The following is a 24,455-nucleotide window of genomic DNA, read 5'->3' on the forward strand; positions in this document are numbered from 1 at the left end:
ATCCGTTATGCCATGCCAAATAAATCTACTATTACCCATCTACAGTCCTTATTGCAGAAAATAATTCGTGCCTGGAATAACAATGAAGATTTCCACACCATATTTCTCATATTTCTGGACATGAAATCTGCATTCGACTCAGTCCAAATCACACCCCTCCTTGCTTTACTTAATAGATTCTACAGGATATCGGGCAACATACTCTGATTCCTCAAAAGTCTGCTATCTAGGAGAATGCTTCACTTTACATGTAATAACAGTACAGTATGTAAAAGCACAGATGTAGGTATGCCACAAGGTGGTTCCCTCTCTGCCCTGCTATTCACTACAATATTCATGCCACTTATGGATCAAGTTCCAGCGTTCTTGTCATATGCTGATGATATTGTGCGTTCCTTGCCATGCCAATGCTAGATAAATATATTTATCTAGATAAATATATCTAGAGTTGGCATACTCTAGATATTTATCTAGAGTATGCCAACACTAGAGAAGATAAATATTTTCTCCAAGTCAGATGATTTCGCTGATACCTTACTTCTGGAATTAGAAGGAAAGGTTCTGGCTCCCACTCGAAGTGTCAAATTCCTAGGAATAATTCTTGATGTGAACCTAACCTATAAACAACAAATCCAAGCTCAGTATTCCAAAGCCTTGTAAGCCTTCTGGGGAATGAAAATAGATCTCCTATGCAGTGGAAATTTGGTCTGCCGCACCAGCCTCAAGAAACTATGGGGTCTAGAATTCGGGATGCTGAAGTGGGCCAACTTGTGGTCTCATTAGAACAAGTAGAGCATACAATATAATCTTGATATATAGAAATGCTGAGAGCAGTTTTATGAATCAGGATTAAAATTTTAATCCTAATTGAACTGACTTTTTTTTGGACTCAATGAACTGACTCTTTTTGGTCAAAATAATAATAATAATAAAAAAACACCTCCTCTATGAAGAAAATACGTGTAAATACTGGTTTGCAGCTATGACCTATGCATAACGAAGAATTTTTAGCTCCTGGGAACAATTCGTTTTTTTAAGAAAATTTGGATCTCCTTTTGACTTAAAAACATTAAATCGTCTTCAATAAATACAAAGGGTACTAGGAAAGTTTTGCAATACAGCTTTGTTTATTTAATTTTTTCAAAGTAATTTCCTCTACATTCAATACACCTCTCCATCCTCCGAAACCAATCTTTAAACCAGTTCTGCCAAGTTTCACTAGGGAGTAAAGCACACTCGTTGTCCCAAGCCCGTAGAAGGTCCTCATCACTAGAAAACCGCCTCCCTTTTAGCTTCATTTTCACATGCGGGAACAGTGCAAAGTCGCAGGGAGCAAGGTCTGGACTGTAGGGAGGGTGCTCGAGAAGTTTCAGTCCTGTCGTGGTCAAATATTCGGTGCAGGCTTTGGCGTGGTGAGCTGGAGCATTTTCGTGATGGAGGTACCAGGTGTCCATTCTTGACTTTGGCCGCAGGTTCTTCATAGATCCAATGACTTTAGGCAGGCATTGTTCAGTATACCACTTAGCTGTGACTGTCTTCTGCGTGTCCAAAACGACACGTTCCACAATTCCACTCGATTTGAAAAATACAGCTATCATTTTCTTCTTTACAGATCGGGATTTTCTGACAATTACGGGTGTGTCGTCATCATCAAAGACCCAAACTTTGTTTTGAGCCTTGGTCGGCAGATCGTAATAGTACAGCCAAGTCTCGTCACCTGTCACGACGTTGTTCACATACCGAGATTGTCCCTTATCAAACTTTTTTAACATCTCCCGGCACCAAGTCACACGTCGTGTCATCTGCTCTTCAGTCAGTTGATGCGGCACCCAGAGAGAACAAAGTTTCTTCACGTGCAAATGATCTTGCAGAATCGAACGAATTGCTGGTGCATTTAGGCCCAAAGTATCCTCTATCTGTTGGTAGGTCACTCGCCTGTTTTCGTCAAGCATTTTCCTCACAGCAGTAACGTTTTCCTCCGTAACTGACGTTCGTGGACTTCCCGGCCTCTCAGAATCCTCCAGAGTGAAATTTCCCCTTTGGAATTCTCTATACCACCTGAATATCGTTGTACGATGTGGACAATCATCATCTAGTGCAAGAGTCATTTCTTCTAAGCACTGGTCTATGGTTAAACTACGCACGAAATTATACCGCAAAACTGTCCTTATCTCATTTCGTGACCACGATGCCATCGCAAGCACTTTACACTCTCACTACTAATGAATAACTGAGCCCATCGACTTGGCGCGGCGGCTACTATGCACGTATGAACATGTCTCAACATGCAGCAACAAGCAGCTTCCTGTGATTCATTGTTGCGTCATATTGCAAAACTTTCCTAGTACCCTTTGTAGTTTAATAGTCTTAGTCACTTTTGTTAGCTTATTTTTAAATTTAACTAGAGATTTGTAAGTTGCAACTTAATATACGTGGAACCTATGTATCTGTGATTTGGCATGAATATCGTATGTCATAACTAATATCATAGTGAATGGTTGGAGAATTCTAGTCTTTTAATTATGGTAAACAGGTATCTCAACAGTCTGAATCACGTTGGCATTAGATAACGGAGCTAGATAATTAGTTAGATAAAAATGGATTTATTTAAAATGCAATAAATGCACTCAAGAGAAAAAATGTGCTTATATAAATTATATTGTGTTTGTTTTCTTACTTTTCAGTGATGCTTTAAAAAACATTCTGCAAAAAAATAAGTGAATAGAATCCCTTATTTTGAACAATGATGTTCAACAAAGAATGAAAAAAAAAACAAAAAGAAAAAAAAAGGGGGGGGTTACCAAATATATTCTACTATCTTTTCTTTGCTGTTTTGCCTTTCACTTTCCTTTAATTTAGATTACTCTATTTATTTATTAGATTTTTAATGTTGGGTTTATCCTCTTGGATTGTTGCTCAAATTTTGAGAATGCAGCCATATCAGAAACAGGAAAGTGAACTTGAGATTTTAGATGAAAATCTCCTCCAGCTAGAACGTCAGGCTCATGTACTACATAAAAATTTTTCCCAATGGGATATTCCACATAAAGGAATGAAAGTTAAAAGCTAGGTTTCCTCTTCTCTCATTAGTAGAAATTTGACATTGTTAACTGTAATCATTTTTCCATTGTTGACAAGTGCATTAGAAGATAAATTTTCTGTGAAACATAGTCATAATATGTGCAGAAGAACCAGCTCCAACGGCAGGAAATGAAGCACACCTACACGCTAACCCCTTCCCGGAACATTTTTTTTCCTGAAAATGTGCCATAACTGATTGACTTTTTTTATTTTATAGATTAAAAGTATGCATCATGCAAATAATCATTGTATAGTTTTTTGTTTTTTATCAATTTTTTAGTAGAAAATACATGGGAGTAATTAACCCATTTGGGCTATCCCGAGTTATCTCGTATATGCCAAAAAGTGTGCAAATTATGCAGATTTTTTTTTAATAAATTACCATTTGAGCTAAAAGAAGGAACAGAAAAACACAAAAAAATACAAACTTACTTTATTCCCTGAAAGACAAATTGAATTCCATAAAAAAAAAAAAAAACAGCATTTCATGAAAAACAAACAGTAATTTTACTTGGTGTGATAAGTCTTGAAGCAAAGGAGTGTGGTGCAAAGCCCAATTTTACGTTTTACAGATGTAGCGTGTCTCCTTTCAAATTTTCTTGTCATCTCTGTTCCACATACCCGACAAGTTCTAGTTGGAAAGTTCTTCTCAGTTGGTGGAACGTCAATGGGGTAATGGCCTGGTGAATAGCGAGTTGGGCGGGATGTTGAGGGCTAGGGCTTGCAAACCAGTTTTATAAAACCAGTTAAATTGGTCTTCATATTGAGTTGTTGAAACCGACCTTCTAAAACCGGATTCGAATATTTTCTTAGTTAGCCCTCCAATATAATTTTTTGTTACGCACATTTTCTTTAGTTTGTTCGTTTTGTCTGGACCGTTCAACTGCTTTATGTTTTAAACATGTTTTTTATTTTATTTTATTTTATGTTTAGGTACGAATCTCATGGGCAAGTGGCTCAAATCTAGGAGGGGTACCTTTTATCTTCCCACCTGTATCATGGCACGATGCAGGTCTACTCATTTACGACTGAGTGAGTCGGAGCGATAGCGTAAAAGAAAATGCTAAACATTTCTCCATTCCATCTATCCTATTCGCCAGGCAAATTATGGAACACGCCTTATTGATGGTTACCCACTAGAACAGATTCGCTGAATATTGCATCAAATTTCAATCGTAGAAAGTTTCTTGCTTCTTTATTCCTATTAAATTTGCGATCAAATGTTCTCCAAAAAGCAGCTTCACCAAATTTAGCTTTTACATAATTTTTGAAAATACAATAGATTTAATTGAGGAAAAAAAAATTTGCAAGTAAATAAATAAAAAATTTCTTTCGTGAAAATTTTGAAACTTGCCTCGTTTAAACTCTTCATTCAGTGCTTGCGGGAGTGACGCATAGTATTTGCCTTTGTTGTCTTCAATATATATTTTTTTAATTGTCGGTGATATAAATTCCTACTAATTAATATTTATTACTCTTAATATGTCTAAGATGAAATCAAATGTATGGAATTATTTTGCTTGAAAAAGCAAAGATGAAGCACAATGTTCGAAATTTCAGAGGATAATGAAGTCGTCTGGAGGATCTACATCATCTTTGATGTTGCATTTAAAGAAAATGCATCAGATTAACATTAAACAAGATAACAGTGAACTTCCCCGTAAAAATGGTAAGAACATTAGAAAACTTATCGTTAAAAAATCTATGGAAGAAGAGATTTCAAAATTAGCTGCTTTAGATGGATTTTCTTTTAATTCAATTGCCAAGAGTGAGTTTATACAATCAAGCCTTCACCTTCAGAGAAATAAATACGATAAATTACCACCAGCCTCAGTGAACGGAATTAAAAATATGGTTCTGAATTATTATAAAACTAAGAAAGAAGAACTCATTCAGCATTTCAAAAATTCATTGGTTTTGGGTGCACGGTATTCATTGACTCTAGACGAATATACGTCTATACAAAATAAAAGGTATATGAATATAAATGTGCATCATTCAAAAGACAATCATTGGTCGTTAGATCTTATTGAGATTAATGGTTCACTTGATGGCAGAAGAACTGAGCAAATTGTGAAGGGACACTTAAAGGAATTTGGTTTGAACTTGGATGAGGATATTGTTGCCTGCACCACCAATGGAGCAGCAATGATGATTAAGTTTGGCAAGCAAATTATGCCCAATCATCAACAATGTATAGCCCATTGTATACATCTGTCAGTTATAGATGTACTTTATGAAAAAGCAATCAATTATGGTGCCACAGTCTCTGAGTCTCCCAAAGACAATGAAGAAAGTAGTGATGATGAAGAAGTTGAAGAAAGACAGAAAGGCATGCTTTATCAAACTGACTTTACCGATGAACTCATTTATTTCTTCAATCCAATGGCCAATATTGCACAAACTATTAACAAAGTCAGAAAAATTTGCAAGCTTTTTCGAAAATTGCCTACAAAATATGACATATTACAAAATTTTGTTAAAGCAAAATTTAATGGAAAAGAATATAAACTTATATTAGATTTCAAGACTAGATGGGATAGCACATTCTATATGATTGAGAGATTTTTGAAATTGAAAAATTGCATTCCAAATGCTCTATGTGCAGTACTGTCAACTGTTGTTTGTTATTTTGTTATTTAGGAGCATTAGCAACTAAGGCCATATTGCTCCGGGAATATGCGGTGGTCATTCCCTGATCTTTACGCGTCCTCCGTATTTGATGGTGACGGGCTCGAACTCCGGTCTAATCAAGAAGCGTGTGCTATGCACTGCTGCTCCTTCCCACCTGGCTACGGAGGCACCCACTGTCAACTGAAGCTGTGTCTGACGATCACTGGAAAACACTTGAATTGCTATGTGAAACTTTGCGACCAGTTCAAATGATTCTGAAGGTTATAACCTCAGAAGATACAGACTTACTTAAACCAGTCTTCAATAGAATTTTTGCTTGCTAAGCTTGATACAGCAGAAAACCAATTTGCTTTAAAGTTTCACCAAAGCCTTTTGCAGCGTTACAAAGCAAGATGAAATTGCCAAACTATGGCTTTGCTGAGCTATCTACACAACCCCAAAAAGTTTAGGAAAGAAGATTCAGGTTCAAGAACTTTTGATTTTCCAAGTAAGCAAGTTTTGAAAAAGCATGCTGAAGAGATTTATCAGAGATTATTTGCAAAACATTCCGAAGGAGTCTTAGCATTGAATGAATAAACTGAAAATAAACGAACTGTTCTTTTAGAAGAAAACAAAGACTCATCTAGTTCCGATGTTGGAGATACACTCATGCGGGAGTATGATAGTGTAATAAAGATATTAACTGAAGAGCCTTCAAAATATCTGAGTGAATTGGAAATCAGCAAAGAATTTAAAATTTTGGAGGCAACTAGCAGTAGAAGTGAAAAGCTGGAGAAAGTTTATAGGGCACTGCTGACCATTAAACCAAGAAGTGTCCAATCTGAGAGAGTGTTTTCGATCACTAGTCTCTTTAACACAAAAATAAGGTCAAGTCTATCAGGAAAAATGCTTAATATACTGTGTTTTTTAAAGGATCATTTTCAGAAAAAAGCTGAGCAATAAACAGTAAAGTAATTTCCCCAAGCTGTTTTTTTTCACATTATTTTTATTTATTATTATAGGGCTTATTATTTTTTTTGTTTACTATACGAGAAGATAGTTTTTATTCAAAGGATTTGTAATTTTGTATAATCTCAAGCTGGTTAATTTTTTGGAGCACTTTAATTTTTTTTATTTTTTTTACTATAAGAGGTGATAGATTTTGTTTAAAACATTTGATTACGATTTGTACAATCTACCCAAGATAAATAAATACCTGTGTTATAAGCTTTTAATTATTTTCCCTAAGTCTGAGAAAATCGGTTTTAAAACCGGTTTTAAGAGTAAACTTTGGTTAAACTCTGTTTTGAAATTTCTCGGTTTTATGCAAGCCCTATTGAGGGCGGTCTTCCCTTTCTAACTGGTGGAATATGCGGGTGATATTTCTTGAAAAGTTCATCAATCAGGTCAATCTGAAATTCAAGGGTGAAAGAGCTTTTTGTCCATCTGAAATACAGTAGAAATGAATTCCACACAGCTAGGTCCATTAGGTGAAAGAAAACCTTCCTGTAGTATTTTTTTAATCCATTTCCTGGGCAGAGGATAGTTCGCCAAATGCTGGTCAACTTTATCTACACCTTCCATGGAAAAGTTATAGTCACAAACTACTTTGGGTCTCTTCACTACTCCTGTTCGAGTTTCTATTTCTTCCTGAAAAGGATTATGGACCGTAGATAACAGCACTACATCTTTTTTATCTTTCCAATGTAAGGCCATGACATTCCCTCTTTGAAAAGCAGCAACCTCTTGCCTTTTCAGCTTTTCCTTTCTGTTTAGTCTCACTGTACCATAAACACCAGTTTTCTTTGTGATGAGAATATCAGCTAAATGGGGACTAGTATAATAATTGTCGACTGTGAGGCAATATCCTTTTCCAAACAGGCTTCGTGAGAGTCAAAGCCACTTGCATAGACATTGGAAGACCAATAAAGTCAGGATCCATTTCTGTACCTTTTCCTACATCTATTATGAAAGTCCAAACATAGCCACTTTCGGATTCACACAGCATATAATACTTTATGCCAGTGGTCTCAAACTCAAATTGCATGCGGGCTAAATGCACGATCTGAAAGCAGCTGATGGAAATTTTACTTTTAAAATTTAATTTGCCTCGAACATGGTTTAATTGAAAATTTATTTCAATAATGTTCAATTGTATTTTCTACAATGTTTTTCTCTACACTTACTTTTTATTTCTAAAACTTATATTTTTATCCTTCTCTCCATATGTTTGTATGAAAAAATACATATGTTTTGTATGTAAATTATGAGACTCTTTTGGTTAAATTTTCTTTTCTATTTTCTTTAGATGCCCAATCACTTACTAAATATTTATCAAAACATACATAAACAATAATAATAATCATAATAATAATAATGCAAAGGAAAAAAATTCAAATTTATATTTATTTTCTATCTGAAATCTAAAGGTTGGTACCTGCAAGAAATTTCTGTTGGTTACACTTTGTAATTCAAACATATTGACAGCTAAATATTAAATTTTCAGACTGACATTTATTTCAAATAATTCTAATATGTTAAATTAACCACTAAATAACTTACTTCTAACTTAAACTAAAAATAAACAAATTATGAAAACTTTCCAAATAGGACAAAACTTGAGAATAAATAATGACAACCTATTCTCTTTCTTTTATTTATTAAATTTTTCTTCAACACATACAGAAAAAAATACATGTTTGTATGTAAATAATTATAAACTTCTTTATTTCTTACTACAACTTGACACTTGATGGCATTTCAATTCTGATAAAGTTTGTAGCCTTGGAGAAAAATTACTATAAACTATCTTTATCAAGGATTGTAGATGCTCATCAGTCAATCGGGTTCTTTTCTTAGGCTCATTAATTTTCAACTGCGAAAAAAACTGTTCACATATAAATGTACTCCCAAACAAAGCGATTATTCTTATTGCAAAAATTCGTAACTGAGGGTATTTATCTTTTGACAAGTATGAATAAAAATTAATCAAATCTGTATCTTCAAATCTCTGAATAAGATTTATATCACACTGTAAATTAATTAGCTCCATTTGTAGATTTTCTGGTGCGTTATTCACGTTCATTTTTAATGGTAATGAAAATAATGTAAAATCAGGACTCCAAATCATTGAAATCTTTAAATCTTTCTTCAAATTCTTGCCGTAATAATGCTATTTTTCTTGCGTATTCTTGAGATTTTTCATTTGAAATAATAGGGCAGGATTTAAGATGTAGGAAATGTACGAAATTTTTTGATTCCAGTTGTGTTTCCCATAATTGCAATTTAACTTTAAAAGCTTTAATACAGGCATACATGTCAGTGATAAGTTTATTCTTTCCTTACAGCTCTTTATTGAGAATATTTAAATGGCCGGTTAAGTCAACAAGAAATGCTAAATCTGTTATCCATGTATCATTATGTAGCTCGTCGATGGTTTTATTTTTTTGTGTCATGAAAATTTTGATTTCATTTATTAAATCAAAAAACCGTTTTAATACAGCTCCTCGACTTAACCACCTCACCTCATTATAATAAATAATTTCTCCGTACTCACTTTCAATTTCTTCAAGCAATGCAACAAATTCTCGATGATTCAGAGCTCGTCCACGGATAAAGTTTACTGTTTTAGTTACTGTTTCCATAACATTATCCATCTGCAAACTTTTGGCACAAAGTGCTTCTCGATGAATAATGCAACGTATAGTGCAAAAATTATTCTGAAATTTTTCTTCTTTCACTATATTTCTTAATTTTACCACTACTCCATTTGTTTTTTACCAACCATAGCAGCTGCACCATCACTTGCAAATCCAACCATTTTATCCCAACTTAATTTATATTTATCTATTACAGTTTTTATTTCAGAAAAAATATCCTGTGCACCAGTTTTTCCTTTCATAGGAATTATTTCCAATAATTCCTCAATTACTTCAAATTCATCAGTAACACCTCGTACGAAAACGGAAAGTTGTGCTATTTCTGTGATGTGAGTACTCTCATCAACTGCTATTGAGAATGCTGCAAAATCTATACTTTTTTCTTTTAACTGACATCGTAAATCACTAGCAATTTCGTTAATACGTTCCGCTACCATGTTGGCTGACAAACTAATATTTTAAATAATTGTTGTTTGTCAGGACAAAGTTCAGCAGACTTAATCAAACAATCATTAAGGAATTCGCCATCAGTAAATGGTTTTGATCATTTTGCAATTATGTGCGCGAGAGCAAAACTTGTGTGAACTGTTGCTTCACTGGATTTGCTTCAATAAAAAAAATTTTGTTGTCGTTGTAAGCCAGATTTCAGAAACTGTAACTTTTCTTCCCTCAATTTGCCTTCCAACATTTCAAATTTTTCTTTATGATTCGTTTTGTAATAGCAATGTAAATTGTATTCTTTTGGAACTGATATTTCCTTATTACAAATAAAACATACAATTTTATTGCGCACAACACAACAAAAGTACATAATTTCCCATTTATCTTGAAAAACACGTCCTTCTTCATCCACTTTTCTTTTACCCTTTGTTAAAGACATGGCTTGCAGTTTAATCTCTTAATTAAAATTACTATTATAATTTTATTTACAACTTTAATTTAACAAGATGAATTTTCGTATGAAAGCAACACTCAAAAGTTATGCAATTCTAAATGATACGTATTGATATAATGTAGAATCTACATTATATCAATACCTATCGTTTATCGTTAGATCTACATTGTAGATCTAACAACAAGCACAAATAAACAGGTTTTATAAGCCGTACGTTAGTTTGTCTCCATCTATATAGCAATATGAACTGTGCAGCTGTGCATCCAGCTAACCAACTAGTGACTGACTCAACGAAAATATATATCAGAAGTACCAACTCAATAGAAAAAAATCGGAAACACCACAATACTGAAGCGCCAATTCAGCTGGTGAACTAAATTTACTGATTGTACCGACGTGGGAAGTTCTCCCACCTTACCTCAGTCACATGGCCTGGCATACAAGCATACAGAAACAGAGACAAAGCCCCAACCTATTCATTCTATCTCTTTTTCCTTCAATAGCAGTCGTGCACATAAGCTCAGTCCATATCTCTGTCTCTAAAACTATAAGCACTGTATTTACAACAAAGACATAATTGAAATGTATTCGCGGGTCATGTAAAATTGCTTCGGGGACCGGATGCAGCCCGCAGGCCACCAGTTTGAGACTACTGCTTTATGCCATACCTTGAGTGCTTCAATGGCATGTACTGCACCCAACCGAGTCTTCCTTTGTACAGCATCAAGCTTTCATCTATGTCTCTTTTAGGAACATAGAGACTTCTAAATTTATTTTCTAAGAAGTAATAGACATAAACCTTGTTTAGTTTTGGATTTGGGTCCATATTTGCATTATATGACAGTATTGTTTTATCTTTTTATAATGCCTAAGAGCCATCGTAGTTCCAAATATTGGTGTCTCAAGTAATGGCTTTTTTGACCAGTGCATATATTCTTCAGGCTTTTTCACAATACCTTGCAGCATTTTCTGAGCACAAAATACTCTCAATTCAGCATGCATCACTTAAGTCCAACTAGAATCATGAGCACCACTTTGTTCTGCAAATTTATTAGTCCCAGAGCACACTAGATTGATAGTTCTTCATCAAAAAATAAGGCAAAAAAGTCTATGGGAGTCATTTCACTTGTATTGCTTTCAATGCGCAAACCTGGCTGTGCAGCAAATGGAAATCTTGGAGGTGGGGGGGGGGGAGGAGAGATCTTCAGTGCAGTCAATTTTGAACCACTGTCTAGCATCTAAAACACTGACATCACCATTTTCTTCATCTGAATCAAAACCTGAAATAGATTCATCAGAATTGGATTCACCAGAAGTTTCCAATTCACAATATGAATCGTCACTAATCTCTTCTTCACTACTCATTACGTAAATAAATTGAAAAATCAAGTGAAACACGCAAGCAGTAATCTCCTGCCGCAAGCAATAATCGTGAACTAACTACATTCTGACATTGCTGTACAATATAAGTAAAATGAAATCCAGTTGTCTGCTGCCAGGTGTAAGAAAATCCCGAGTAATCTCGGGATTTACCTGGCTAATGCAAAATTAGCCAGATAAATGCTTGAGAAAATACGTTTCGGTCCTAAATTTGGAGGTATTATTGTTTGCTTTTATCCCGAGATATCTCGTGTAATTCCAAATAACTTTTAAACTAAAAACGAGATATCTCAGGATGAATGGGTAAACAGCTTCAATCAAAAAAATTTTTTTAATCAATGGCCAAATCTGTCTATCAATGGTAGTGATAGATAAATTTCATTTTCATAACTATTAGGAAAAAATATGTATGATTTATCTAATCTTAACAGAGAAACAATTCTGATTGAACAAGTATTATATAAATACTACTACACTCTATAATGAAAATAATTTGTTCACCTGTTTCATATATTCAACGACACAGCAACTTTGAAGGGGAAAAAAAAAAAAAAAAAAAAAATTATCGATCATAAATATATTACCTTCTGTGGAGTGAATACATCAGGATTGTTATTGAGATGGCGAATGGCTTGAATCGCATGTTCATGGGTGGTGAAATTTACAAAGCCAAATCCTTTAGATTTTCCTCTTTTATTTACACCTATTTTTCTAAAGTCTCTCATCACTTTAGCCTGCATTGTGAATATAAAAGAATAGACCTAATCATCTATCCATTTGATATTTATATTTCATTATCATCTCTTCAAATCAAGAATATCTTAAGAATAAACGATAAAAATACTCCAGTTATACAAAATTTGAGTTATGGATATGCATTTTTCTTATTGCTCTTTTAGCTGAATTATGTCAGGTTTACGGATCACAGAAAAAAATTAATTTCTTCAAGTAGTATCTCTACAATATTAGCAAAATCAAGAACAATACCTTTATGAATAATTCTGTAATAATGTATGTTGAGTTAGTAATTACATTCATTTTACAAATCACTTTAAATTACACAAAGAATTAATTTTAATTTTTTCAAATTCAAAACACAAAATATATATTACTATGTAAACAAGTACAAGTACTTGTATAAGTACTTTTTATTTTAAATAAATTGGTTACTTTTACCTTTGTGTTATTTCTTTGATATTAAGAACACGTTTTGACAGCATGAATTACATAATTATCATCGCTGACATTTCTTCTAGGCACTCATTGCATCATGTACATCAACTGAGAGTAACTCAGTTTAAATACATGATGCAATCAGTGTATCGAAGTGGTGTAAGCACCAGTTGGATGTTCAGTTGCTATCACATCACAAGCTACATCCATACAATCATCGAAATGCGGCTTCAAAATTTAACTGCTCTTTAAATTTGCACCATTCAAATTCTGACAGGAGAATCTCACCTTCCTCTTAGCTTCCTTTCTCTTTCATCTTTATATACTTCTTCACCTTTATATATATTTATTATAATATATTATACATTAAACAGTTTGAAATTGTTCCAGGGGTCACTTCATACTATGTGGAAGTGTAATATCATATATTTTCCCACGTTCATATCTATCCAACATTTTCGAAATATTTTTACAGTAATTTAATTTAAATTTTTTTATAATACCTTGATCCAAAGGATATAGCTTATTTGTCATATTCAGTGGTATATAAATCTATCTGTTACTGCACACAATTGTTGCTACGTTATGGTAGAACGTGTTGGACAGTTGCCCACAAATACAAGAATTTTACTTTTCCCATAATGAAATTTCTATTTATTGTGAATAAACAGAAATTTCTATTTCTATTTATTCAATGTTTGAATATTTATTCCAATATTCAAATATTGAATTGATCAATGCTGTTTGAATTGCATTGCTGTTTTCGTAAATCACAGAGAGTGATCCAAAACATATCAGCTTCCTCAACTTCCCTATTACCGAAGGATTCAGTTTTTATGTGCGATTACTATTAAGTGTATGGCAGCACAGACATACGATCTTTGCTTCTTTTCCTACTATGGCACAGTTTTTTAATATGCATGTTTTATTAGGAAGGGCTATAAAAAAACCAAAAAAAAACCCAGCAATGTTTCATCTGTGCTGTAAATGTAACTTGGTCAGAATTTTGAATCAACTGCAGCAGAACCTCTTTCCTCCAATAATGACAATCAATTTCACAGTCATTGCAATACTCACTGCTCAAAACTTTATGTGAGAAACAATTACAACCTTTACACTTATCTAACTATCTCACCCTTTCTTTAATTCACTGTGTCCTAGCTCTTCAGCAAATTCTGTCTTTTCTCTCAAAATTGACCTGATATTTGTATATTTTATCTCATGCACTTTTAATCAACAACACCATACCTTCTTCAGTGCTTCGGAAATTTACAAAGATTGAATTATTTTCTCTGTTCAGAACCAATGGTTTTCTTATGCAGAGCTCAAGTGCCAAATGTTTGTTTTTAATAACTGTAGACAGAGTATCTGCATGGATCCCAAAATCCAGAGCAATTTTTGTTTATAAATACCCCTTCAACTTTCTAATTTTTTTTTTTTTTTATCACTTGGCAACAGTGTTGACCATTCTTATGTAATATTTAAGGGTAAAATTAAAGTCTTCCACTTAATAGCAATCATAGGAAAAACAGAGCACTACTTATTTGTGAATTTATTTGCCCATCTGGTCTCTTGTGCTATAGATCCAACTACAAGTTGGATCTATAGCACAGGTGACCAGACGGGCAAATAAATTTGATCAACAGCATGTGCATAAGAACTTACATAATTTAAATAGGACATATGGATTGTCCAATAAGGAGAAAGGTAATTTATAAGAATGAGTATGAAATACAAGTATATGAATATAATAATAAGAAAAGTATTAACACAAATTGTATACATTAGTGATTCCTTACACAGAAAGCCAGAGGAATCTTACAATATGCTGTTTATACAACTGAACAAACACAGAGATACAGAGTTAAGATAACTTGAGAATTTAGATACAATAATGAATAAAGATTAAAAATAAATAAATAAATAAATAAAAAATAATAATCAAAATGTAATAGTAATTAAAATGAAAACTACAAGTTCAGCAGAACATGAAATGCCATTGGCTAACTAGGCTAACTAGGACCGGCATTTACACAATTGTCCTTTACAAATAGAAAGATAGGCCAAGATGCCATCGCGATATGTCTTGTCAATAGAACACAGGTCGATGTTGAGCAAGTTGAGTATCCAGAGTGACATCTGGGAAATGTCTCTTGAAATTCTGTAACCTCTGGAGCGTTGAGCACAAGGAAGGGGTTACTACGGAGATGTCTTCCTGGCAAACACTAACCAACTGTGTTTCAGATGTTGATACGATCATGCTTAGATGAGCACAGATGAAGGAATACCATTATTTTTAGCACATAGGCTCTGTGGACTGTGGGCATGTACTGCATGTTGGAGCAGAGTGCAGATTTAGATGTAGATCTGATGAGACCAAAAGCTGGCCCACTTCAGCACCCAGAATTCGAGACTCCATAGTTTCCTGAGGCTGGTGGATGGCACGGCAGACCAAACTTCCACAGCATAGGAGAGCATACTACAGAAGTAAGTTGCAAGATATTTCCTGATTATGTTTATTGTGAGTTTTGCACAGATCTATTTTCATTCCCCAGAAGGCTCTCAAGGCTTTGGAATACCAAGCTTGGATTTGTTGTTTATAGGTGAGGTTGGCATCAAGAATTACTCCTAGGAATTTGACACTGTCTGTGGGAATCATAACATATCCTGCCATTTCCGGACATAGAGAAGATGCTGCATCAGCAGAAATCATCCGATTTGGAATAAAGATGAGCTAGCTTGACTTCTCTGGATTAACTGACAGGCCAAAAAATTTTGCATACTTACAGAATGTATTTAGGCAGCTGTTTACAGTTTCAGAGGAGATTTGATTGCTTGTGAATCACCAACACGGCATTTGCGTGGCAAGTAGCATACAATATCATCACCATAGGATAGGAATAATATGAAGCACATATATTTTTCATATTTTTAATATTTATATACATAATAAGTAGAAATACATGTACAGTCAGTCCTCGTATAGCACGATAGTCGTGTTCCTGGAAACCCTCGTGCAATACAAAATCGTGCAATATAAACAACAGGCCCTATGGGAAAAATAGGGTTAGGTGCTGACCACCCAAGATTGAACACACATTTGTAACCAAAACATTACCAAACACAATAAATTATCGTAATAAAATACTTATGTATTTTATTATGATAATTTATAATAAAATACTTATGTATTTTATTACAACTATTATGTAATAAAATATTGCTAATACTTTTGCTTCTATAGTAAACAAACTTGTTTTTTGTTTGATTTTCTATCCAAACAGATGACAGCCATTCCATCTCTTCCAATTCTTTGTGTCTTAATCTAATGGATTTTAATTACACTTTGAGTTGTTCCTGCTATGAAAGTTGTTTTTATTTTCTCCGCATTCTTTGTAATTCTCGACGTTACCTCATTTAGGTCTGTAGCACGTGCAATATCACATGGTATTTCATTTGGCTCAAAGCATTTCACAATTTCATATTTTTTCTCTATCGACAGAGGCGGACTGGCCATAAGCCTTACCGGGGAAACCCCGGTGGGCTTATGGCCATAAACCATAGTATGAGGCCACTATAAATTTTCCCGGGTGAGAATTTTTGACCCAGTCCGCCTCTGTTTATCGATATTGCTTTTCTTTTTCTCTCTGAATCTGCAGTGTCTTCCTTTTCCAGGACGCTTCCTTTTCACACCTTTTAAGTATTTTACTAATTTTTAGGGAATAAGGCACAATTACAAAACGAAGAGGCATGCTTGATACACATAAACAAAGCTGCGCGTGTAGCAACTGAATAAACAACACTGTAAAGGCAGAGGTACACTATTAACACCTCACATTTTACTAAAGCACATTTCTGGGAGTTAAAACAATAAAAACAATTTCCAGTTGCGTTTCTGCTAGTGGAATTTGTTATAAACTGGTAGTAAACTCTATCTAATTGCATTTGCGATTATACCGATAGCTGGAATTGTGTTGGTTTTTACGTTATTAGGGTGAAATGTGTTTCCCCTTCACTGATATAAAAAACATAAATACATCTTCAGAATCTTCTCTTCATTCCTATTGTGTTGCGTTCGGTTGGGGTGATTCTGCGTTCGACTGCCATTTCTTGTAAACACAAAGGCGAATCGTGCATAAGCGAATTCGGTTCGTGTTATATAAGATATCGTTCCCCTATTTATAAATCGTGTATGATCGAATTCGTGTAGTGTAAACATGTGTTATACGAGGACTGACTGTATATGTTTGAAATTTTGAACACATAACAGAATCATTATTTATTTATTTTTTTTTTTTAAATAAAAGGTGCAGAACACAGCATGTTTTAAAATTTTAAATTTTTTATTAAAACTTAAAAAAAATAAAAAAATACTGCAGTCCAATAAGAAGAGATGAAATACTAGCACTGTTTCAGCAGAATTCAAAAAAACTTAAAACATTTTCGAGACATTAAAAAGACAAGTTGGGCAGCTGTCAAGTGACCGACTACCAGGTGAAAAGCTTTTTGAAAGTTATTCCTGTAATTTTAGCACATCTGTCCTTATATAATGTTATGAATCTGAAACAAGTAGTGATTTTTTTTTTGTATAAAATTTAGGATAAAATATATTAGTTATAAAATTAAAAATTTTATGAAGTACTTTAAGCTTTTTTTTTTTATTCTATTAGGTAATGGAATTTTTTTATATGCAGTGGTTATTAATGTTTGGATGTAGAAGGATCCACAACTATTGTTCCTCACCAGTGAGATGGGGCTCAATGATTAATCTGTTTTTATTTATTTATGCTTCACATACTTGTCAAGTATCCTTTGGTAGATATCTTATTGGCTTTTAAAGAGATGGGGCTCAATGATTAATCTGTTTTTATTTATTTATGCTTCACATACTTGTCAAGTATCCTTTGGTAGATATCTTATTGGCTTTTAAATTTGGAGTGCTGGCCTTCCAAATTAACTTATTCTAAATTATTTTGAGGCACACACTGTCTTAATTTAGTTCCCTCCACTCTTCATATTTTTCTCTCTGCCAACTATATTTTTCTATATTCTTTATATTCATATCTTATCTGGTTTTGGCATTTGTTTGATCTGCATTATGCTGTAGCAACATGCAGTTGCAGATGCTTTGCACCCACCAACGTCTTTCTTTCTGTATATTCTTTTATAAATTAATCTTTTATAACTCATTCTTTACTGCTTGTTTTCAAAGTTAATTTTTTAATTTTTTTTGAGTAAACATAATATAAAAAGGTACAGTTTAGCAAAAGAAAGTTGGAAGTAATATGAAAGAACAGTGCAGAAAATTTTAAGTGAAGGAAATAATTATATAAAAAGGTATAAAACAGACAAAATTATTATAAAAAAAAACAAAAAAACCCTAAAAATAAAAAATTTAGAAGTTACTGAATTGATAATAATACCAAATAACATCAACATTTAGAAATGAGGGGGAATCCAAAGAGGTAACAGTGATGATTATAACATAAATATAAAACAGGGAAGGAAGGGAGGAGGGAGAGTGGGTGGGATATCACAAACAATAGACACTAAACATGGGTAACTGTATTTATGAATTCCCATATGAAAACTGCATAAGGGTTTGCATATTACAATAACCAAGATGGTATATCTTTGCATTCTGCTTGACTTGGACTTAGCTACAATGTACACTGTGCAATGCTAGCACACAATTTCCACCTATTATTTGAAAATTTTACTTCTTTTTTTTTTCTGCTTTAATTCTCTTCCTCATTATCTTTACTATTCATATACTAAATTTTATTGTTCTCCAAAAAACCAGCTACAGACCAGTTAGTATCGGTTGACTTAAATTATTCTTACCCTGTATATTTCATATGACTAGTGTGAGAGTTCAATTCTAAATAACTGCCCTGACTGGCTCATTCTGGCACTTGTGCTCACTGTTTTCTTAATGGAAAATGTTTATTCTTTTGGAGAGTATGGCTCATAAAAACCAGCTTTTTTTTTTTTTACGAAAATCTGACTGCCATCATTTGAACAGAGTCTAGAAGCCTGAAGTGAACTAATTCATGTTGTTTGTGAAATGGAGCAACATAAAAAAAGAACACCGAGGGAAACTCATATCAGAAAAAACCTTCAAAGAACCAAACCACTTACCTCGGAGATCCGATCTGGATCCATATGACTTCTAGTTATTTTGATATTTGAAGAAACTTGTGTGACTTTTTGGTCACACAAGTGTTTCTCCAAATATGAGAGCATATGATAGGAATTAGTTAAGAGGGAGATTGCAGATAACTTTATAAACTTTAGTGCATTACATTAAAACAGCATAATTACTCACCTCTATGATTTGAGCCTGTGGTCCAGCTGCATGAAGAAATATCCTATATAACATCTTATCATCAACATTTGAAGGCAGGTTGTGAACACATAATCTAGTTTTGGAAATAAAGTAATGGAAGTTCTTCTTCAAAAGATTGCGTTTTCGAGCTTCCAGCTAGAAAATCAATGTATAGATAAATGAATTCTTCATCTGTTAATTAAAATAATTAAATTTAAATGGTTAAATAAAATCTTATATTTTAAGAACCATGATCATGTCATTCCACATTCCTTTCACAAACTTATATCAACAATTATGAAGAGGGAAAAGATGACAAGCAGCATCTAGAAGCCTGTTGCTGCTTTTAATTAAAAGCAGCAGCAGTTAAAATCAAACACACATTTGTAAAAAAAAAAAAAAAAAAAGAGAGATTTATATGCATCTCTCTCTCATATAATCACACTCATTACAGAAAAAAATTCTCATTTTATGCATATTCCATTCAGTACTAGTGTAGAATTAATTTTTTTCCTATTAATACTATTAACATGCTTTACATTCTAGCAAGTCAAACTTTGAGTGCTAAACTGTCATCAAAAAATCAGTTATTATATACTGTATATACTTTTTCACAAACATACATTGTTACTTCATCTTAATCACATGAAAACAGTTCACGAACTTCAACAGGAGTTGTGTTTTCAGGTTTACTTACTGAGTTCTTGAAAAGAAAACTACGAGACTGTCCATTTCTTATTAGCAAACATGTTTCCATACTGAGGTATTCTTTATGAAGAAACCATAATTCTGCAATGAGTACCTGGACAGGCAAGGTATAGTACATAACCAAAACCTCCCATGTACACATATAGCATTGATAAGAGTGATGAAATGAGTCAGCAATGCCCATAAGTTATGGTTTTGTGACCTTCTTCATAAGGAGATACTGTATATGCTTACAGCTGTCTTCAGTTTATTTAATTATACTGTAGAGTATAATTAAATGTCAATGCAGGCTTTTAAAAGAAAGAGTAGAAATAAGTGGATTAAAAATTAAACAGTGGTGCTTAATGCAAATTTTACTGCAATAGACCATATTAGATGTAACAGATGACTGGAAAAAAGGAAGCAGACTTATACAGCAAAAATTCAGGTAAGCATAAATTTTAGTCTATTAATTAATCTATCTAAGGCGCATTTAGGGCTAGAGCCTCAAGCTGCGAACAAATTTAGACTATGTATATAAAGTGCTTAGCATCATAATACACAGCCATTTCTGAATAAACAGAAAATTTTTAAGGTGGCATCGTTTTAGGTTATATCTCATATTGTGAATACCTTCACAACGAGTTGCCATGATATTGCACTACTTCGAATAAGTAACGCTTCACCTAAGGAGAAGACTAGTGTTACTTATTCTCAGATAGGTACCACCACCCAGACAGCACTGTTTCAGGGCTATTTGGCCCTTCGTCAGTGAGTGGGTAGGTACCCAAGTGATGCAATGATGGCAAAAACAGTTATGAAGTATAACTCCACAATATGAGAGATGCCTGATGGTGTATGATGTATTTAGACTAAGGCGCATTTAGGGCTAGAGCCTCAAGCTGCGAACAAATTTAGACTATGTATATAAAGTGCTTAGCATCATAATACACAGCCATTTCTGAATAAACAGAAAAATTTTAAGGTGGCATCGTTTTAGGTTATATCTCATATTGTGAATACCTTCACAACGAGTTGCCATGATATTGCACTACTTCGAATAAGTAACGCTTCACCTACCCACTCACTGACGAAGGGCCAAATAGCCCTGAAACAGTGCTGTCTGGGTGGTGGTACCTATCTGAGAATAAGTAACACTAGTCTTCTCCTTAGGTGAAGCGTTACTTATTCGAAGTAGTGCAATATCATGGCAACTCGTTGTGAAGGTATTCACAATATGAGATATAACCTAAAACGATGCCACCTTAAAATTTTTCTGTTTATTCAGAAATGGCTGTGTATTATGATGCTAAGCACTTTATATACTTAATCTATCTATTAATTAATCTAAAATGAATCTATAATTTTTCATATGCCATGATTGGGTTGTAGCCTAATGTATAAATATATACATTAGGCTACAACCTATAATTTAAGAAATTTTTTTTAAACAACTTAAATTAAATCAAATATGTTACTGTCTTGGTAAAATTCATATAATCCACAATTATACCTGTCTACTTTATCTTTTCAAGAAGCTGGAATTCAAGCATTTGTCAGTAAGAGGCAAGGTATCAAGGATTACAAGGCCTGCTGGGGATCCCCACGAGAAAAGCTAATATGTGGGCTGTGTTAGGATTACTAAGAGCAAAAACAGATGCCCATACACTTGCTTCTATGAGGGGTGATCATTTAATTTGTGGACTGGTGCAAGATTTTATGTTTACCGTGTGAACTTTCCATAACTGTAGCTAGAGGTGCTCTCCCTGATCACTACTGAGCAGACTGTGTGTGCATTGCCAGTACTTGTTGAGCTAGTGTTGTGTGAAGAGTTCTTTTAGTAGCATGTCACTGACGATCATTTTGAAGCAAGTTTCATGTGAGACATACAGATTGAATAGCAATATGTGATTCGTTATTGTGTCAGACAGAGCTTAAATGCATCGGAAACAGTTAAAGAGATGAATGAGGTGTATGGTAATGAGTGTCTTGGTACAGGGGTGGGCAGAAGGAACATATGCACCTCCCTTAACCAAAAATTTGAAATTAAAGAAACAGAAAACACGAGGCATTCTAAAAAAAAGAAACTCAAAAGCCTGGTCACTATGCCCCCCTTACATTACCCGGACCTGGTTTCCATGCCTCCCCTTACAGTGATATCTGGATATGTCACTGTCTTGGTAGGATGGCCATATTTAAATGGCAGAAGTGATTCAGTGAAGGCAGTGACTCTGTTGCAGATGACCCAAGAGCTGGTCAGCCTTCCTCCTCAATAACTCATGAGCAAATCGCAAAAGCCCAGGAAATCTTAGGTGAAGACAGGCAAATTACATTTTCTGAATTAGTTGTTAGAATGTCCATTTCATATGGTAGTGCTCACAATATTGTGAAAGATAATTTGAAAATGTTGTGAATCTATGCCAGCTGGACATGCAATTTGACTCCAGAACAAAAACAGCAAAGAGTAGACGTGCGCAAATAAATGATTGTTTGTTTTGAGACACAAGGTCAAAACTTCTTAAATTGAATAGTGACTTGTAATGAAACTTGGATTGTTCACTATGATCCAGAGACAAAACAACAGTCGAGTGAATGGAAACATTCTGATTCACCAAGACCTAAGAAATTTCGAGCTCCTTGTTCGGCTTACAAACAAATGGTTCTTGTATTTTTTGAAAATAAAAGGCATTCTTGTTACACATTTTGTGCCTCGTGGAACAACTATGAATAGTGAAGCATACTCTGAGGGTTTCAGGGTCAAATTTTGCCAAGCCATTCATGAGAAATGCCAAGAACTTTCTGCTGTGAAGTGGTTTCTCCATCAAGACAATATCAGAACCTATACAGCAAATATTGTGCAGCCATTTACCACTGCCATAGGTGCCAAGGTTCTGCCACATCCTCCTTATTTATCAGATTTAGCCCTGTGTGATTTCTTCCTGTTTCCATGTCTGAAGAAAGCTCTGAAAGGCAAGTGTTTTGCATCCGACATAGTATTAGGGTCAGGCGCCACCTGTGGTTTCCCACATCTGCATCCAACAATGATGCTTGCAGAACCACAATGGAAGCACTTCCCATTCCAAAGGAGGATGGCTGCAGGACAGATGTAGAAAAATTTGCTTTCAGCCAGAGAATAATTGAGAGTAATCTGGTGTCATGGAAGTGGAAAAATTAAATAAATTTAAGGGAGAATTAGAAAAATTATTAGAGGCAATGGACAGATGAGTTGTTTTTTTCCCCCTACTCTTTTTGCAGATGGTACAAAGTAACTGATGTATAAGCTTGTTTCCTTGCACCATTTTAAATCTACTAATGTTATGCATTATTTATGTTAGCAGAACATCAATCTGCCTGTTTTTTCAAGGTAAAATTGTTATTTTGGCCAGTTTTAGTTTCCTTTAAAAAAAAAAAAAAAAAGATTACTGGTCTCTAATATTTCCTCTTGGTCGAGTTGGTTATCAATATTGACTAGATTGCAGTGGTGGCTGGACGGAATGAAATCAGTGTGTTGATTATACAGGGTGTCTCAAAAATATTGGTACAAACATTTAGAGGAGGTAGGTAACATCTAAAGGAATGTGAATCGCATAGGAACCCATAACTGGAAACGTCACTGTAAGTCGGTACACAGTGCTGTTCATCAGTTCGCAAGAGAGAAAATTTCTGGTTTACTCATTCAAGCAGTCTTCGCCGCACAAAGAGCATGCATCGATATACGAATTGTGAGCTGGCAGACATGCACCTAGTGTATGGATTAGCAGAGGGCAATTGACGAGCCGCTCAACGAATTTATGGAGAACGCTTCCCAGACAGACATGTACCGGACCACCATTTGTTTGCGTGTGTGCATCGAAATTTGTGCGATTATGGGTCATTTATGGGTAACAGGAGTAGTGCGAGCAGATCACGTGCGACACAAACTCCTGCCATGAAACAAAGTGTGTTGAATGCCGTCCAGAATAATCCTACTACCATCACACGTGCCGTTGCCTCTGCCTTAGGAGTGTCTCGTTGCAGTGTACAGCATGTCTGGCATGACGATTCCTTACACCTCTTTCATCTCCAAAGGGTTCAGTTACTGCTCCCCCCCAAGATCATCCTGCACCTGTGGCTTTTGTGCAGTGGTTTCTGCAAGAAAGTTTCAAGACTTGAATTTTCCAGCCTATGTTTTGTTCACCGATGAGGCTTATTTCACTCGGGAAGGCTTATTCAATCAGTACAATGCTCATGTGTGGGCTCATGACAACCCACACAGTATGCGCCCCCATGTGGCACAACATCGCTTCGCAATAAATGTATGGGCAGGTATGGTCGGTAACTGCTTAGTCGGCCCATACTTGTTACCATCCCGCATGAACTCCACTAAATATCGGATCTTTCTTGAACAAGTTCTACCAGGGTTACTTGACGATGTTCCAGCAAATGTGAGACGCAACATTTGGTTTCAACATGACAGGGCGCCTGCCCATTATGGAAGGTGTGTTCGTGATCATTTGAAAAGGCGTCAATGGATTGGACGGGGTGGACCCGTTGCCTGGCCCGCATGCTCACCTGATTTATCGAGACTTGATTTCTTTCTGTGGGGGGGGGGCCTGAAATCTACCGTGTATGAATTGCCCGTGGAGAGAGAAAAATGGAT

At 34.7% G+C, this 24,455-nt stretch overlaps 1 protein-coding gene across 2 annotated transcripts in view; it reads right to left on the bottom strand.

Moving 5' to 3' along the window:
- LOC150084488 (RNA-binding protein 28) overlaps nucleotides 1–24,455 on the bottom strand; it is a 141,483-nt gene that overhangs the window by 22,362 nt on the left and 94,666 nt on the right. For both annotated transcript variants that reach the window (XM_090375241.1, XM_090375240.1), the window contains 2 exons: nucleotides 19,130–19,285; nucleotides 12,213–12,362 (listed from right to left, as the gene is read on the bottom strand). In XM_090375241.1, the coding sequence (XP_090231367.1) occupies nucleotides 12,213–12,362; nucleotides 19,130–19,285 (306 nt within the window). The remainder of the gene's footprint in view (nucleotides 1–12,212; nucleotides 12,363–19,129; nucleotides 19,286–24,455) is intronic.

Source organism: Mastigoproctus giganteus, chromosome 6 (assembly GCF_048544385.1).
Source record: "Mastigoproctus giganteus isolate SK-2022 chromosome 6, ASM4854438v1, whole genome shotgun sequence".
NCBI classification, from domain to species: domain Eukaryota; kingdom Metazoa; phylum Arthropoda; class Arachnida; order Uropygi; family Thelyphonidae; genus Mastigoproctus; species Mastigoproctus giganteus.